Source organism: Harpia harpyja, chromosome 23 (assembly GCF_026419915.1).
Source record: "Harpia harpyja isolate bHarHar1 chromosome 23, bHarHar1 primary haplotype, whole genome shotgun sequence".
In the NCBI taxonomy this organism is placed as follows: domain Eukaryota; kingdom Metazoa; phylum Chordata; class Aves; order Accipitriformes; family Accipitridae; genus Harpia; species Harpia harpyja.
In genome coordinates this window covers 15,432,222-15,444,584 of record NC_068962.1, presented here as the reverse complement: position 1 = coordinate 15,444,584, position 12,363 = coordinate 15,432,222, and the positions used below count along the sequence as shown (strand labels likewise).

The following is a 12,363-nucleotide window of genomic DNA, read 5'->3' as shown; positions in this document are numbered from 1 at the left end:
TGAAGGTATTTCAGACCTGAGATGCCAGAGGGGATTGCCACAAAATGTTTCAGGAGACGGAGGGAGCCAGGGTCAGGCAGTGGCTTGTCAGTGCCTTCTGAGTGCAGCCTGCGTATGGCACGTGTAACTCAGTACTGTCTTGGTGCCTAGCTCCCACATCCAAGGGGCAAAGCAATCGTTTCTGAGCTGATGGAGATGCTACAGCTCTGCTAGAAGTGGAGACAAGGACTTAATGAACATACCTTCTCCACAAGAAGGAAGGAGCAGACCAAAGCCAAATTTATCCTCCTGATCACCCACCGAAGAGGTGTCACATTAGCCCGATCATCAGCTTTCTTCTGTCCGGGTTTTGGACCAATGCGCTTGGGCATCGCTCAGCAAAACATGTCTAGTTTTAAGGCCTGGTGCAAACCAGCCCAGCTGAGACAGATACATAGAAAAATCATCCATGAGAGCCGAACGGTGAAGCAGGGCTGCTGGGAGACACGTACCCCCAGGAGGGGCTCCCTCACCTCCCCCCTTTATGCCTGTGCCCTGTCTTTTAGAGAGAACAGTGCCTCTCCTTTAGTGATGGGTGAAGATTTGTAGGGGCAGAAATACCTGGTTTTGGGCACCTTCTTGTCCTGAGAGGACTCAAATGGCAGGTCTCAGGTGGTACCTGACAACCCGGTTGCGTGGCCTCGGTGCTGTGGGGAGAGCAGGAAAACTCTGCCTTTTCCCTCGCTAAGAGTTAGCCGCTCCAGCTGCTCTCCGCTATTGATTTGGCACCTAAGGAGCCCTGGGTGCTTGAACACCAAAGACAAGCAAAGTCACGGCGTGTAATTTGGCAGGGATTTTGGCAGGAGCGCGGGGAAGGCCGTGCACAGAAATGTCTGGCGCAGCCGCCGCAGCACTTGCCAGCAACGCTCGGGTTCCCAGCACAAGGCCACGGCTGTCGCCCTCTCGTCCCGGCTCTTGGCAGCGGTCTCAATGCTCTCTGTCCTCTGGAGCGTGCGGGTCCCCGCGAGCCTGGGGACGGGCTGGGGGGATCTGGTGGGACGGTGCGTCCCCGTGGGAGGGGAGGCATCGGTCACACAGCACCGGCTGGCAGAGCCGGCGTGTCCCCGTCATGCGCCTCTGCAGTCACCCCCCCATGTGCCGTGGCCCCACAGCTCAGTGATGGAAGGTCTCGGCACGGAAGAAGGAACCTTCCTCTTTGACCGCTGAAGCTGTGTGCGCCCATCTGGAGCATCTCCGGTGGCTAGGACATGCTCCTGCCACCCTTTCCAGCCGGGAATTTGGTTCAGGAGGGGTGGAGAGGGCAGCCTGCAGCTGGGCTCGGTGTGGACCTTCCCCATGCTGATGGTGGGGACCCTGCCTGGTCAGTGACAGCCCTGAGGGGGACTTTCACCTCTTTGAGGGGTCCCAGAACCTCTGCAACAGCAAAGCTGCAGGTGCTAAGGTAATGTCTTGCCTGGAGACTTGAAGACTTTGAGGTCTGCAAAAAAATTTGCCCCTCTTGGACCTTGGCACCTCCATGCCCGCTCGGTGCCGCTGACTACTCCGAGCCTCTGGGAGCAGGGACCACCCCTCGTCCCAAGCAGAGCTGCTTGTTGTGGAGAGGTTTCGCATGCTGCAAATGAGAGTTAGCATCTGACGTGGGTATAAAAAGGACGCTGGATACCTGCAGGAGCCAGACCCCAAAAAGCGTGAGGCGCACGCGCCTGGCCGTGCGGATACAAGCCGCGATGAAGGCCCCGGGGCTGTTTGTCCCTGAAGACCCTCACCCGCCAACGCTGCTGGGTGCTGCAAGCAAGCAGAGACGGCGCCTGCAGCCGCCGCGCGATGAAAACCAGCGGATCGATTCAAAGGGGTGGCCGTCGGCCGCTCAGCGATCGATACAGCCCGGCCGCCGCGGCGGTGACCGTGGCATCGCCGCCGCCGCCTCCCTCCCGGCAATCGGGGGGCCGTGCGTGGCCTGTCGGCAGCCGCTGGAAGGCAGGTCCCGCAGCCCCGCGCATTGCTGACCCTTAGAACAGGAAAAGCGGGTCTGGCTTTTGCAACTCCTCCAAAATGCAACATTTTCCATAAATTAACCGGAATGCTGTTTTTCCTCTCTCTTTTTTTCTTCATTTGCTGCTGCTGGGGGGTTTTGGACAGGTCAGGACTGCTATTGCACCTGAGCAGGGCACAAAGGCTTGGTTAGTAACACTTGAAATTTTCACTTGTATTTGCTGACATAGCGGTATTGCCACGTCGCGCCTGCCATAAGACATCTGACACCGGCAGCTATTTCTAGGGCTTAGGAAACCTGCTGATGATAGAGAAAAGCGGGACTGGCAGAAAAAGGCAACTATTATCTAGCACTGGTATAGGAAATGACTTACCAGACAAAACAGCCAGCTCACAGGTATGAAGCCCAGGTAAAAATCAGGTCCAAAGTGAAAAATTTGATTCTGCCAGTATTTTAACAGGAGCCAACCACCGTGTTCTTGCCAAACTAGAGGAGACCCTCTGTGTTTCAGTTTCCTTGCTGTACCTTGTAAAAACGTTTGTATTTCTTCTTGTCTGCAATGCTGGCCATGTTTCTCTGGAGTGGAGATATTAACTGTCCATTATTTTATCTTTATTACCGCTCTTTTGTGTCTACGTAGGCTTTAGGACAAAGTACAGCTCAGAGATAAGCTTTTATATCACAAAGAGAAAATCTAACAACTCCCTCAGCCTTCAGCACACATCCCCTCAGCAAATAGCTCACAGTACAAAACAGAAGCTAATATATCATTCTTCCTTTTAAATAAACAGAATTAACTCATCCTAAACACTTCTGATGACAAATAAGGAATAACTGAGACACAGAGCGCTGGCAATAGCACGCTACTGCCAAGCACCCTGAACCCACAAGAATGCTAATAATTGGTTTTTAAGCATTGTGGAGAGCGGGAGGGGAAGAAATATATTTGTTAAAAAGCATGGTTCAGATCCTCGGGTGGTAGGCAGTGATGGAGCTCCAGTGCAGTGTTAATTGGTACAACTGCCTGGCGAAATGTCTCTAAAATAACAGGCACTCAAGTTCAAGATGCACTGTTGTTTCACATACCCATTGCATAACCCAGACAGTATTCGGTTTATTAAAGGAGCAGGGCAGAGAACTGGGGAGAAGGGAACAACGGCATCTTTCCGCTTGGGCACTAATCCGGCCAGCGGGCAACAGCAGAGCCCCCTTTCCCCCAACAGGCTGAGGCTTCTGATGAATTTAATGTTCTCTGAAGACCGCCTCACTTGAAATCAAACTCACTTATGACCTTTCCTCTGAGCAGCAGGACAGCAAAATCCATAATGCAAAGGCAGTCAAACAGAAGATTGAGGACATGGGGTTTTTAAAATGAATGTTTTATTCATGAACTATTTATAAAAATGTGTAAAATACACTCAAATATATTTGATTTGTTGACTGCAGCTAAAAATATAAAAATATACTTAACAAATGCATAAATTAAATTGACAATAGTAGCACAATTCTGTGTTCACCCAGTGTTTGTTAGGAACACAAATATAAGTAATTATCTAGCATATGAGAATGGAATATGTGCTGAAGATGTTTTTCAGACACTTTACTCCAGGCACTGGCAAAGAATTTATGGCTAGCCACATTTCAAAATTGTGGTTTTTTTCACTATAACATACTGCCCTGCTGTAGAGCAATATATATTTAGCTACCTAACGTTACTTACACTATTTCTTTAGCTTTCAAATAAACCAAGAAACAACCAAATCATCACGCGTATCAATCTACCAGCATCATTGACACTGCATTTGCTAAATTTAGCTAGTCCCTAGTCTGCAGTATTTTCCGCCAGTCCTAAAAACCAAATCGCAGTCTGAACTAGCTGTTGCTCTGCGAGGTCACTGATAACATACCAGTGTGCTTTGGCCATAGTGGTGCTACCGACAGGTCAGGAGTTTGACTTCGTCAGCCTGAGAGGGACAGTCGAGGGCACGGGGCCCACAGCGAGCTGCCTAAGTACTGGGGTGCACACTCATCTTCCAGTCAAAGTTGCAGCCTCTGGGGACTATAGGTCCCAGAGCTCACAGCTCCAGCCCCCCAACGTCTGTGACAGGGCCATCAGGGGAGTGGTGGTCATTCTATATTGCACTTTATTCATGCAAACTGCATGTCTGAAGTACTGAAAGAAATCTGAATCAATGTAAGCACCTGCCATGCCGCTCCTTGGTAGCGAAGCCGCGGCTGCGGTAGGCTGTATCTCTGAATGTCAGACGCGTTTCTCTGATCTGTGGCCCTGGGAGGAGATGCTAATATAGTGATTAGATGGTTATTGTTCTCATCCCTCTAGCCCATATATTAACTCCGAGGCTGAGGAGCACGGCTAAGTGCTCATGTACTCCTATCTGTCTAGTATTTAACTTTTTGCTTTCAAAGTCAAAGCGTAAATAACCGTATACAATTCCTAATATAAACTTAAAGCTCACACATTTTCTTTTCTCTGTTCTACAACTGAAAGGAAATTCATAGTATATCATGGCATAAAATAATATTTTTGGCAATTTTAGGCACGTATATAAGCTGTATAAATAATTATAGCAGCAGAGAAAAATGTATAAAGTTGCACTTTTATGACATCTTCACAGTATGCCTATTTCCCTCACCCACTTTTGTGTTCCATTAGTAACAAAAAATATCATTTATCAACTCCAGCTATGCAAAATCTTTTTTTTTTCCTACAATCGGTAGTGGATCTTGTAACTGTATTGCACAGATTAAAAAAACATTTATTACAATTTTTTCATTATTAAATAACTTTCAATACAAAAATTTGAATTAACCTAAAAGCCCAACCCTGCAAGTGCTTCAGAAGTGGAATGGTGTTCTTCAGGCAAGCATTCCAGTTGACTTCCATGAAAGTACTCAGGTAGCTTTGTGGACAATGCAGAGATTCACAGGACTGGGCTCCAAGTGTGCAAATCTTAGCTTATGGATCAGCGACAACACTAGCCTTGCTTTATAACATTATTATCAGGAAACATCAAGAAGGGAATTCTGAACATCATTCATGGACATTCAAAACAGAAACATCCTCTTCAGCAAAGGATGTCTTTTTCCTTAAGAGCTGTCTTTGTTCAGAAACACAGGCTCCTTCAAGTCCATTCTTGTTACATTAACAATTTCCCATCAGTCCTGTTATTCAGCTTAGAGGCACAGTAAATATAATTAATTATACTGATAAGTAGGTGTCTTACATACATACATTAACAAAATGCTACATAGATACTTTTTACTTATTCTCAGTGGATTTACACTGGTTTCCTATGAGCAGAATTGGCTAGAAAGCAGAGCCAGAGCAATAATGTGTGTGTGTACAGTCTCACGCGTGACCTAGCTAGGCAGAGATGTAAAGCTGCTCAAGAGCATTGTGCCAGAGTGTTTAAGGTCATCTGTCATGTTATTAAGTGATGAGAAAGAAGCAGCTTATGAACTGCGTCCATTATTAGCTGAGAGAAAAGATGAAAATAGCTGTCTGCTATGACATCATCATTTTGGGTGCACATTTGTGAACTCTGTAGGTGCGGAGGAGGGAGCTGAGAAACAATGATGTTAAAATAAAGAGCAGAACCATGTGTGTCTTTCTGAAAATGATGAACAAAATGCATACATAGTATACAATCAGACTTTTGCCCTCAGACCATATATTATTGAGCGAGTTCCATTTCCCTTAGCATAAAAAATGACACAGTGATATATATAGCGTGAGATAATTTATAGGGTACATTTGGTACGTCTTCACAGTGTAATTGTACTGCTGGTAACTAATATGGTGATCTTCATTCCTCAGCTACCGTGGCAAAAAGAAAGGACTAAATGCAGCGCACGTAACACAATGGCAATTTTCGTGATACCCTAAGTTCAGCTGTTATTAACAGGGTCAATGATCGATCTAAAGCTGCCATACTTGTTTGTCCTTCCTAGCTAACCTAGAGTCTATCTAGCAAAGGAAACAGAGAAAAAAGGGGCTTGCAGAAAATTTGCACATTTCTTTGTGGTTTTGCTTCTATTTCCCACTGTGAAAATGGCTTCCACTATAATGGTACTTCCCTTCTTCTTCAGATCCCACTAAGGGTGGTGAATCTTGAGGTTTGTGTGGGGCCAAAGAGGATGTACAAGATGAATGAGCAGTATTTTCATACACAGACAACTAAAAGGTTAATCAAGCTTATATGTGCTGAGTAGCTGTGAAAGCTGATATTTCAGCAAGGCCTTTGACACTGTCTCTCATGGCATACTCCTTGAGAAACTGGCATCTCATGGCTTGGATAAGTGTACTCTTCGCTGGGTGAAAAACTGGCTGGATGGACGAGGTTGTGGTGAATGGGGTGAAATCCGGTTGGCGGCGGGTCACAAGTGGTGTTCCCCAGGGCTCGTGTTGGGGCCAGTTCTGTTTAATATCTTTATCGATGATTTGGATGAGGGGATTGAGCGCACCCTCAGCAAGTTTGCAGACGACACCAAATTGGGAGGGAGGGTTGATCCGCTTGAGGGTAGGGAGGCTCTACAGAGGGATCTGGACAGGCTGGATCGATGGGCTGACGCCAGCTGTGTGAGGTTCAACAAGGCCAAGTGCCGGGTCCTGCACTTGGGTCTCAACAACCCCATGCAGCGCTACAGGCTTGGGGAAGAGTGGCTGGAAAGCTGCCCGGCAGAGAAAGACCTGGGCGTGCTGGTTGACAGCCGGCTGAATATGAGCCAGCAGTGTGCCCAGGTGGCCAAGAAGGCCAACGGCATCCTGGCCTGTATCAGAAATCGTGTGGCCAGCAGGAGCAGGGAGGTGATCGTCCCCCTGTACTGGGCACTGGTGAGGTGACACCTCGAGTCCTGTGTTCAGTTTTGGGCACCTCACTACAGGAAAGACATTGAGCTGCTGGAGCGTGTCCAGAGAAGGGCAACGGAGCTGGTGAGGGGCCTGGAGCACAAGTCTGATGAGGAGCGGCTGAGGGAGCTGGGGCTGTTTAGCCTGGAGAAGAGGAGGCTGAGGGGAGACCTTATCGCTCTCTACAACTACCTGAAAGGGGGTTGTACTGAGGTGAGTGCTGGTCTCTTCTGTCAGGTGGCTGGAGATAGGACAAGAGGAAATGGCCTCAAGTTGCGGCAAGGGAGATTTAAGCTGGATATTAGGAAAATTTTTTTTACTGAGAGGGTTGTCAGGCTGCCCAGGGAAGTGGTTGAGTCACCATCCCTGGAGGTATTCAAAAAGCACATAGACGGGGTACTCCATAACATGGTTTAGTGGGCATGGATGATGGTAGGACTTGATGATCTTGAAGGTCTTTTCCAACCTAAATGATTCTATGATTCTGAGGCACGCAAGTGTATTTGGTCAAGAAAGGATGAGACTCCAGATGGAGCAGGAAGGAAGAGTGACCATCAGGCTGTTTGCTGCTCTCTAGAAAAAACAGAGTGACATGGGTGTGCATAGTCCTGCTGGTTCTGCTTTGGAACGATCTAAGAAAACTACGTCAGAGCTGCCTAGCAGATTTCTTCAGCCATCAGTGCTATGGTGTTCCTACCACAAGGAGAGTGCGGCTCCAATATACCATAGTGAAATCACAATAGTCTTGGCCCAGGGCCACAGCAGTTCATCAGTTAGGCACTTAGGTGTACTGGCTGGTTCTCAGAAGGCCTTCAGAAATATTTATTTATCTCCAAAATAAAAGTGGAATTTAGGCACTTGTCTTCAGCAGCAGGCTAAGTTTTCTCTAGGTAAAGTATGGGTAGATACACGAAATGAGAACTATCAAGCCCTTCCTTCTTTTTGTGATGGAGAACTGTGTACTGCCTCTTCTCTATTTGTTTGAAGAGCATTTTATAAAGACAAAGAATAGCTGAACAGAGTGTTCAGTCCCTTGAATGAGAAGCCTCTTTGCAGAGGAGAGAGGATGTGCCTAATCCACTTGGCTGGGCAGGATACCTGCTGAGTGCTCTTCGATTGTACTTCTTGCTAATCACTAAATGCTTTGAGTCATCCAATGATTAGCACAGCCCTGCCAGCCTACATCCCTCTATTTACTGATGAGCCTTTTTCTATTCCAACTGCCTTTGTGGTGGTGACATCAGGCAACACCTAAGTGCAGGAGTCTTTCTATGCAGACATGCTGGGGCCATGCTTGCCCTTTGCAAAAGCAAGTGGCATTCAAAGGAGACCAACACTTGGGCCAAGGAAGCTATGCCGCAAGCAGCTTAAGGCCAAAGCCAGTTGTGTAAACTGTGGGATATATACCTTTATATGTCTTTATTTCAATACGTTTATAATCTCTGTACTTTTTTAGCATGGTACAGCATTGTTTTTAATGAGCTATGGAAGCTGCCAGACTTCACATCCTTACAGGTCTGTTTGTTAACATGTATGTCATCTGAGGCGTTTCCTTGAACACCTTTCTTATTATAACTATATGCACGTGAAAATGCACAGACACAGGCTGTGGTCTGATTCTGCTCTCTTAAACCAGTGTAAAGAAATCAGAATATGTGACCTGTCTCCCCTCAAACCATGTAGGGGGGGAAAGGTCTGCTAGACTTCATGGCAGCATATGTTGTTTGATATTTCTCTACTATGTATGTCACATTAGACTGAAACAGTTGCTTCTAGTGAGGTGGACCCTGTTTTGCTCGGCTGTTAATGAGTTCTGTAAAAGGTATGCCATTGTGTTATGGGTTATACCCATTTTTGTCAGATCAAAAGCAGTAAGTTTAAACTGTAGAGTAGCATTGTAATTCCTATACAGGACTACTGTTCCCTTGCTTAATAGTAGCTTATTTCATCTCACAAACACTGAACTAGTTAAAAAAAATGAGGTTCTCCTCTTATAGGATTTTTCCTGTGTGTTATATGCTAATACTGCCCTAAACGCAGCAGTCCTGTTAGCCATACAATTTAAAATAGTTTATGTAGAACAGTTCATAAAAACTGTGATAAGAAAAAAATACTATTATCTGAAGCTTAATATTAATATAAACAATACAGAAAAAATACATATTTACATAATGCCAAAATACAACTATATACATTAATATCTATTACACTTAAATTATATATCTTTAAAAAAATCACCAGACCAATAAATTATACACAGTCTCAACAGAAAGGTCTGGCACCTTTCTAGTGCATGAAATACATACATAAAAAAACCCAAACAAAACCCCTAGTTAACAAATGTGGTCACAAAAGCAGGTGTCTGTAACATTCTTAGTGCCTTGAATAAACAGCATCTGAAAGCAAGGAAAACTGAGATTAGAAAATTAAAACACCCCAGGTGGCTTCATGTTCAACTCTGCCAGCTGACTACAGTGCTCTGGAAGGTGGTTGTGTGGCAGCAGTGCTGGCTGGTGACTGATGTGACTGCTAAAGAGCAGACCCCACCTCTGCTTTTGCTGGCACTCCCGACTTGTGGAACCCTGGTTGTTTCAGTCCTTGGCCTCCTCCAAGCCTGCTCTACCTGTTGATGACAACTCTGATTTCTACAGGCTAGATCAAGAAAATTATTTTCATCTCTCATCATATAATCTCAATTCCTAATGTCCAAATTTGAGGAGCTACCGAGATCCTGCTGTCTGACTCTGAAAACTTCTACAGCCCTTAGGAATCAGCTCTACCAGGACACACAGGCCACCTCTGCTTACAGCTTCTCCAGACTGGTCCTCTGGCCATAAGAACAGGAGGTGAAGGGCAGTGCTAGTGCCAGGTTTGCTACTCCTGCAACTGTTATCACCAAGGGACTGGATACAGGCTAGGAAAAAGAGCCTACAAGGATGGAGAGCTGGGGGAGAAAGAAAGAGCACAGCCTTGGACACCTCCATTATCCAGTCAAGGCAGATGGGAAGTCTCCTAAGGCCGCCTGTATGGTCAAGAGCAAATGAGGGTGATTCAGGAGAGAAATCGAACTCTGTGAATGACAGAAGACCCCAGTGAGCCCAGCCAGTGGCCTCGGTGTGCTTAAAAGTGGATGGTGTAAACACTGGTGAGGTAAAGTAGGAAGCCAGTATCATGATAGGGAAGGGATTCAGTTCCCCCAACAGCAGAGGTATCGTGACGTGTGAGACACGGAGAGCATGAAGGTAAGGTAGGAGCAGGAAGAGATGTTATAATGACTACTAATGAAGGAAACAAAGATGCAATTGCAAGAGTGACAAGAGCAGAGGAGTGAACAAATGAAGGTCCAGGAAAGAACAAAAATTGATGGCAAAGGATAGCACAATTTTCCCCCTCAATTACATTGTCAATGAGCTATTACGTTTGAAACATTTTACAATTTGATAAACTTGCACTTACCTCTGTGATACTCTGGATTCACATTTTCATATATTGGAAACAAGGGATTTTCTTGTTCACCGCGAAGTTTTCTGGCTCTTAACACATCTCTCACACATTGATGTAGATACACATATTGACACTGCAAAAGAATTTTTTTTTTAAGTCATTCTTGGAAATTTTGTAATTTAATTTTCTGTACTGTGAAAAATCATTACAGGCCAACTCCCTCGCACAAAATCAAGGGTAGTGTTAAAAATGAAAATATACTTCTAGAATTAATCTCCTTTTCACACTAGTAATACAGTAAAGTTTTGTGATCACCTGTTTTCAGAAATGCTACCAGTAGAACATAAATGAACATAATATGTTTTGACGGATCCTGTCATGAGTGAAGGCTCTTATCAACTGTAAGGCATAATTTGACACGATGCTGTGTTGGATAGCTACTTCTGAATGCTTTGGTATAAAGTACATGTAACAGAATTAATATGTGCAGGGAAGCACACAGAAGACACAAACAATTTCCTGATTTTTTTGTTCTGAAAGTAAGTCTTCTCCACAGAATTTTATTGTAATATATAAATATGTCACAGAACTTCGATGAACCCAAATTTTCTGGCAAAAGCAGTATTTTTTTGATCCAATATAAGTTGTAAGATTGCTTCTGACTATGCAGTGAATGACAGACTGTCTTTTCTGAAGAGTGCCATTCATAGAAGGGAGCTAAGATGACATTCATAACCAAAGTAGGGAGAGTCAGCATGTTATTGACTATTTATCAAACTACCTAGATAGAACAGGTTGTTAAATCCCCATGCTTTGCTAGTCTTTGTGGTTTATGACATGGGTCATTACTGTTTTTTGATTAGTGTAGCAAGGTACCCCAAAATTAGGCCGAGCATCTTTATATATCATGGTGTACCTTTTTAATATTACTTTATCTCAAAGACATAATTTCAAAGCATATGCATTTTCTCCCCCTACATCTTCTTTCCTTATTTTTCACAAGAAATTCAGCTACTGCTCTGTGCATTTTTCTCAGTGCTCTGGCTCTGGGGAAGTGAGGATGCTTGCTGTTATGCACATATGGCTGCTGTCTCTGTGGAGCAGAATCCTGCACCCCACCCACCAATTCGGTGGAAAGTTGGCCAAGGCATGGAGACTTCCTTTGGCAGAGACCACTTGGGACTGAAATGGTGGACAGCTTCTCTGCCTGTGTTACAGCTGCTGTGCTGAGTCCCCTGCCTTTTGAGCTGATGGACACAGTTTTGTTGTTACTCCCCTGCATGTCTCCAGGGGCAGTCTCTTGTCTTAAACAGCTTTCAGCCAAGTCTAAAGCAGGGGCAGTGTTTTATTGCTGCTGTTTTACTGTGACTGCATAATGTCAAGCAGGACGGTGCTGTGACCTTTGGCTGGAGCATCTCATTGCAAACAGTCCTATTTGCCGGCCTGTGCTCCCCAGTGGGATTTGGCTTCCACCACATCAACAGATGGGGACCTAGCTTTTATCTCAACCTCCAAACAGATTGTGGAAGCCAAGACATGAACAGTAACAGAAGGAGCTAGGGTCTTCAAACACATTGGAGTTTGTGGCGTGGACTTTTCTTCCCCCTCTCCCCATCTCCTTTACTTTTTCTTAAAAGATGTGTAAGAATTACTTCATAATTCACAGCTAATTGCAAACTTTGAATCATCATAAAACTCCAGAATAAATTTACTTCATTTTCTTGCAGGAGGATGAGAGATTGCATTGCTTGTGCTCCAAGCTACCTTGATGAAAGGCAGGTCCAAATCAGAAACGATATACAGATGCAACTGACAGTTCAGTTTAATAAGGCTTGCTGAGAATATAGCAGCTCAGTGGCTGTGCACTGACACAGCTACATGGTCAGTCTACAAGCATGCTACAGCTCAAGTGGGATGAGTACATGTGAGCTGCAAAAGATTTCCGTCAACCTGTCTCTGGGATGCTGACTGTGAATTCTTCCAGGGGCAGGACTGGTTACAACAGGGATCTGGGTAAGACTTGAGCCACTGCTATTGGGGCAGAAGTGCATGTAGT

At 45.2% G+C, this 12,363-nt stretch overlaps 1 protein-coding gene across 4 annotated transcripts in view; it reads right to left on the bottom strand.

Moving 5' to 3' along the window:
* Nucleotides 1-7,202: 7,202 nt before the first annotated feature.
* PTPRB (protein tyrosine phosphatase receptor type B) overlaps nucleotides 7,203-12,363 on the bottom strand; it is a 63,753-nt gene continuing 58,592 nt past the window's right edge. For 2 of the 4 annotated variants that reach the window (XM_052774636.1, XM_052774637.1), the window contains 2 exons: nucleotides 10,320-10,440; nucleotides 7,203-9,259 (listed from right to left, as the gene is read on the bottom strand). In XM_052774636.1, the coding sequence (XP_052630596.1) occupies nucleotides 9,237-9,259; nucleotides 10,320-10,440 (144 nt within the window). In that variant the 3' untranslated portion in view covers nucleotides 7,203-9,236. The other 2 variants (XM_052774638.1, XM_052774635.1) reach the window with 2 other exon arrangements.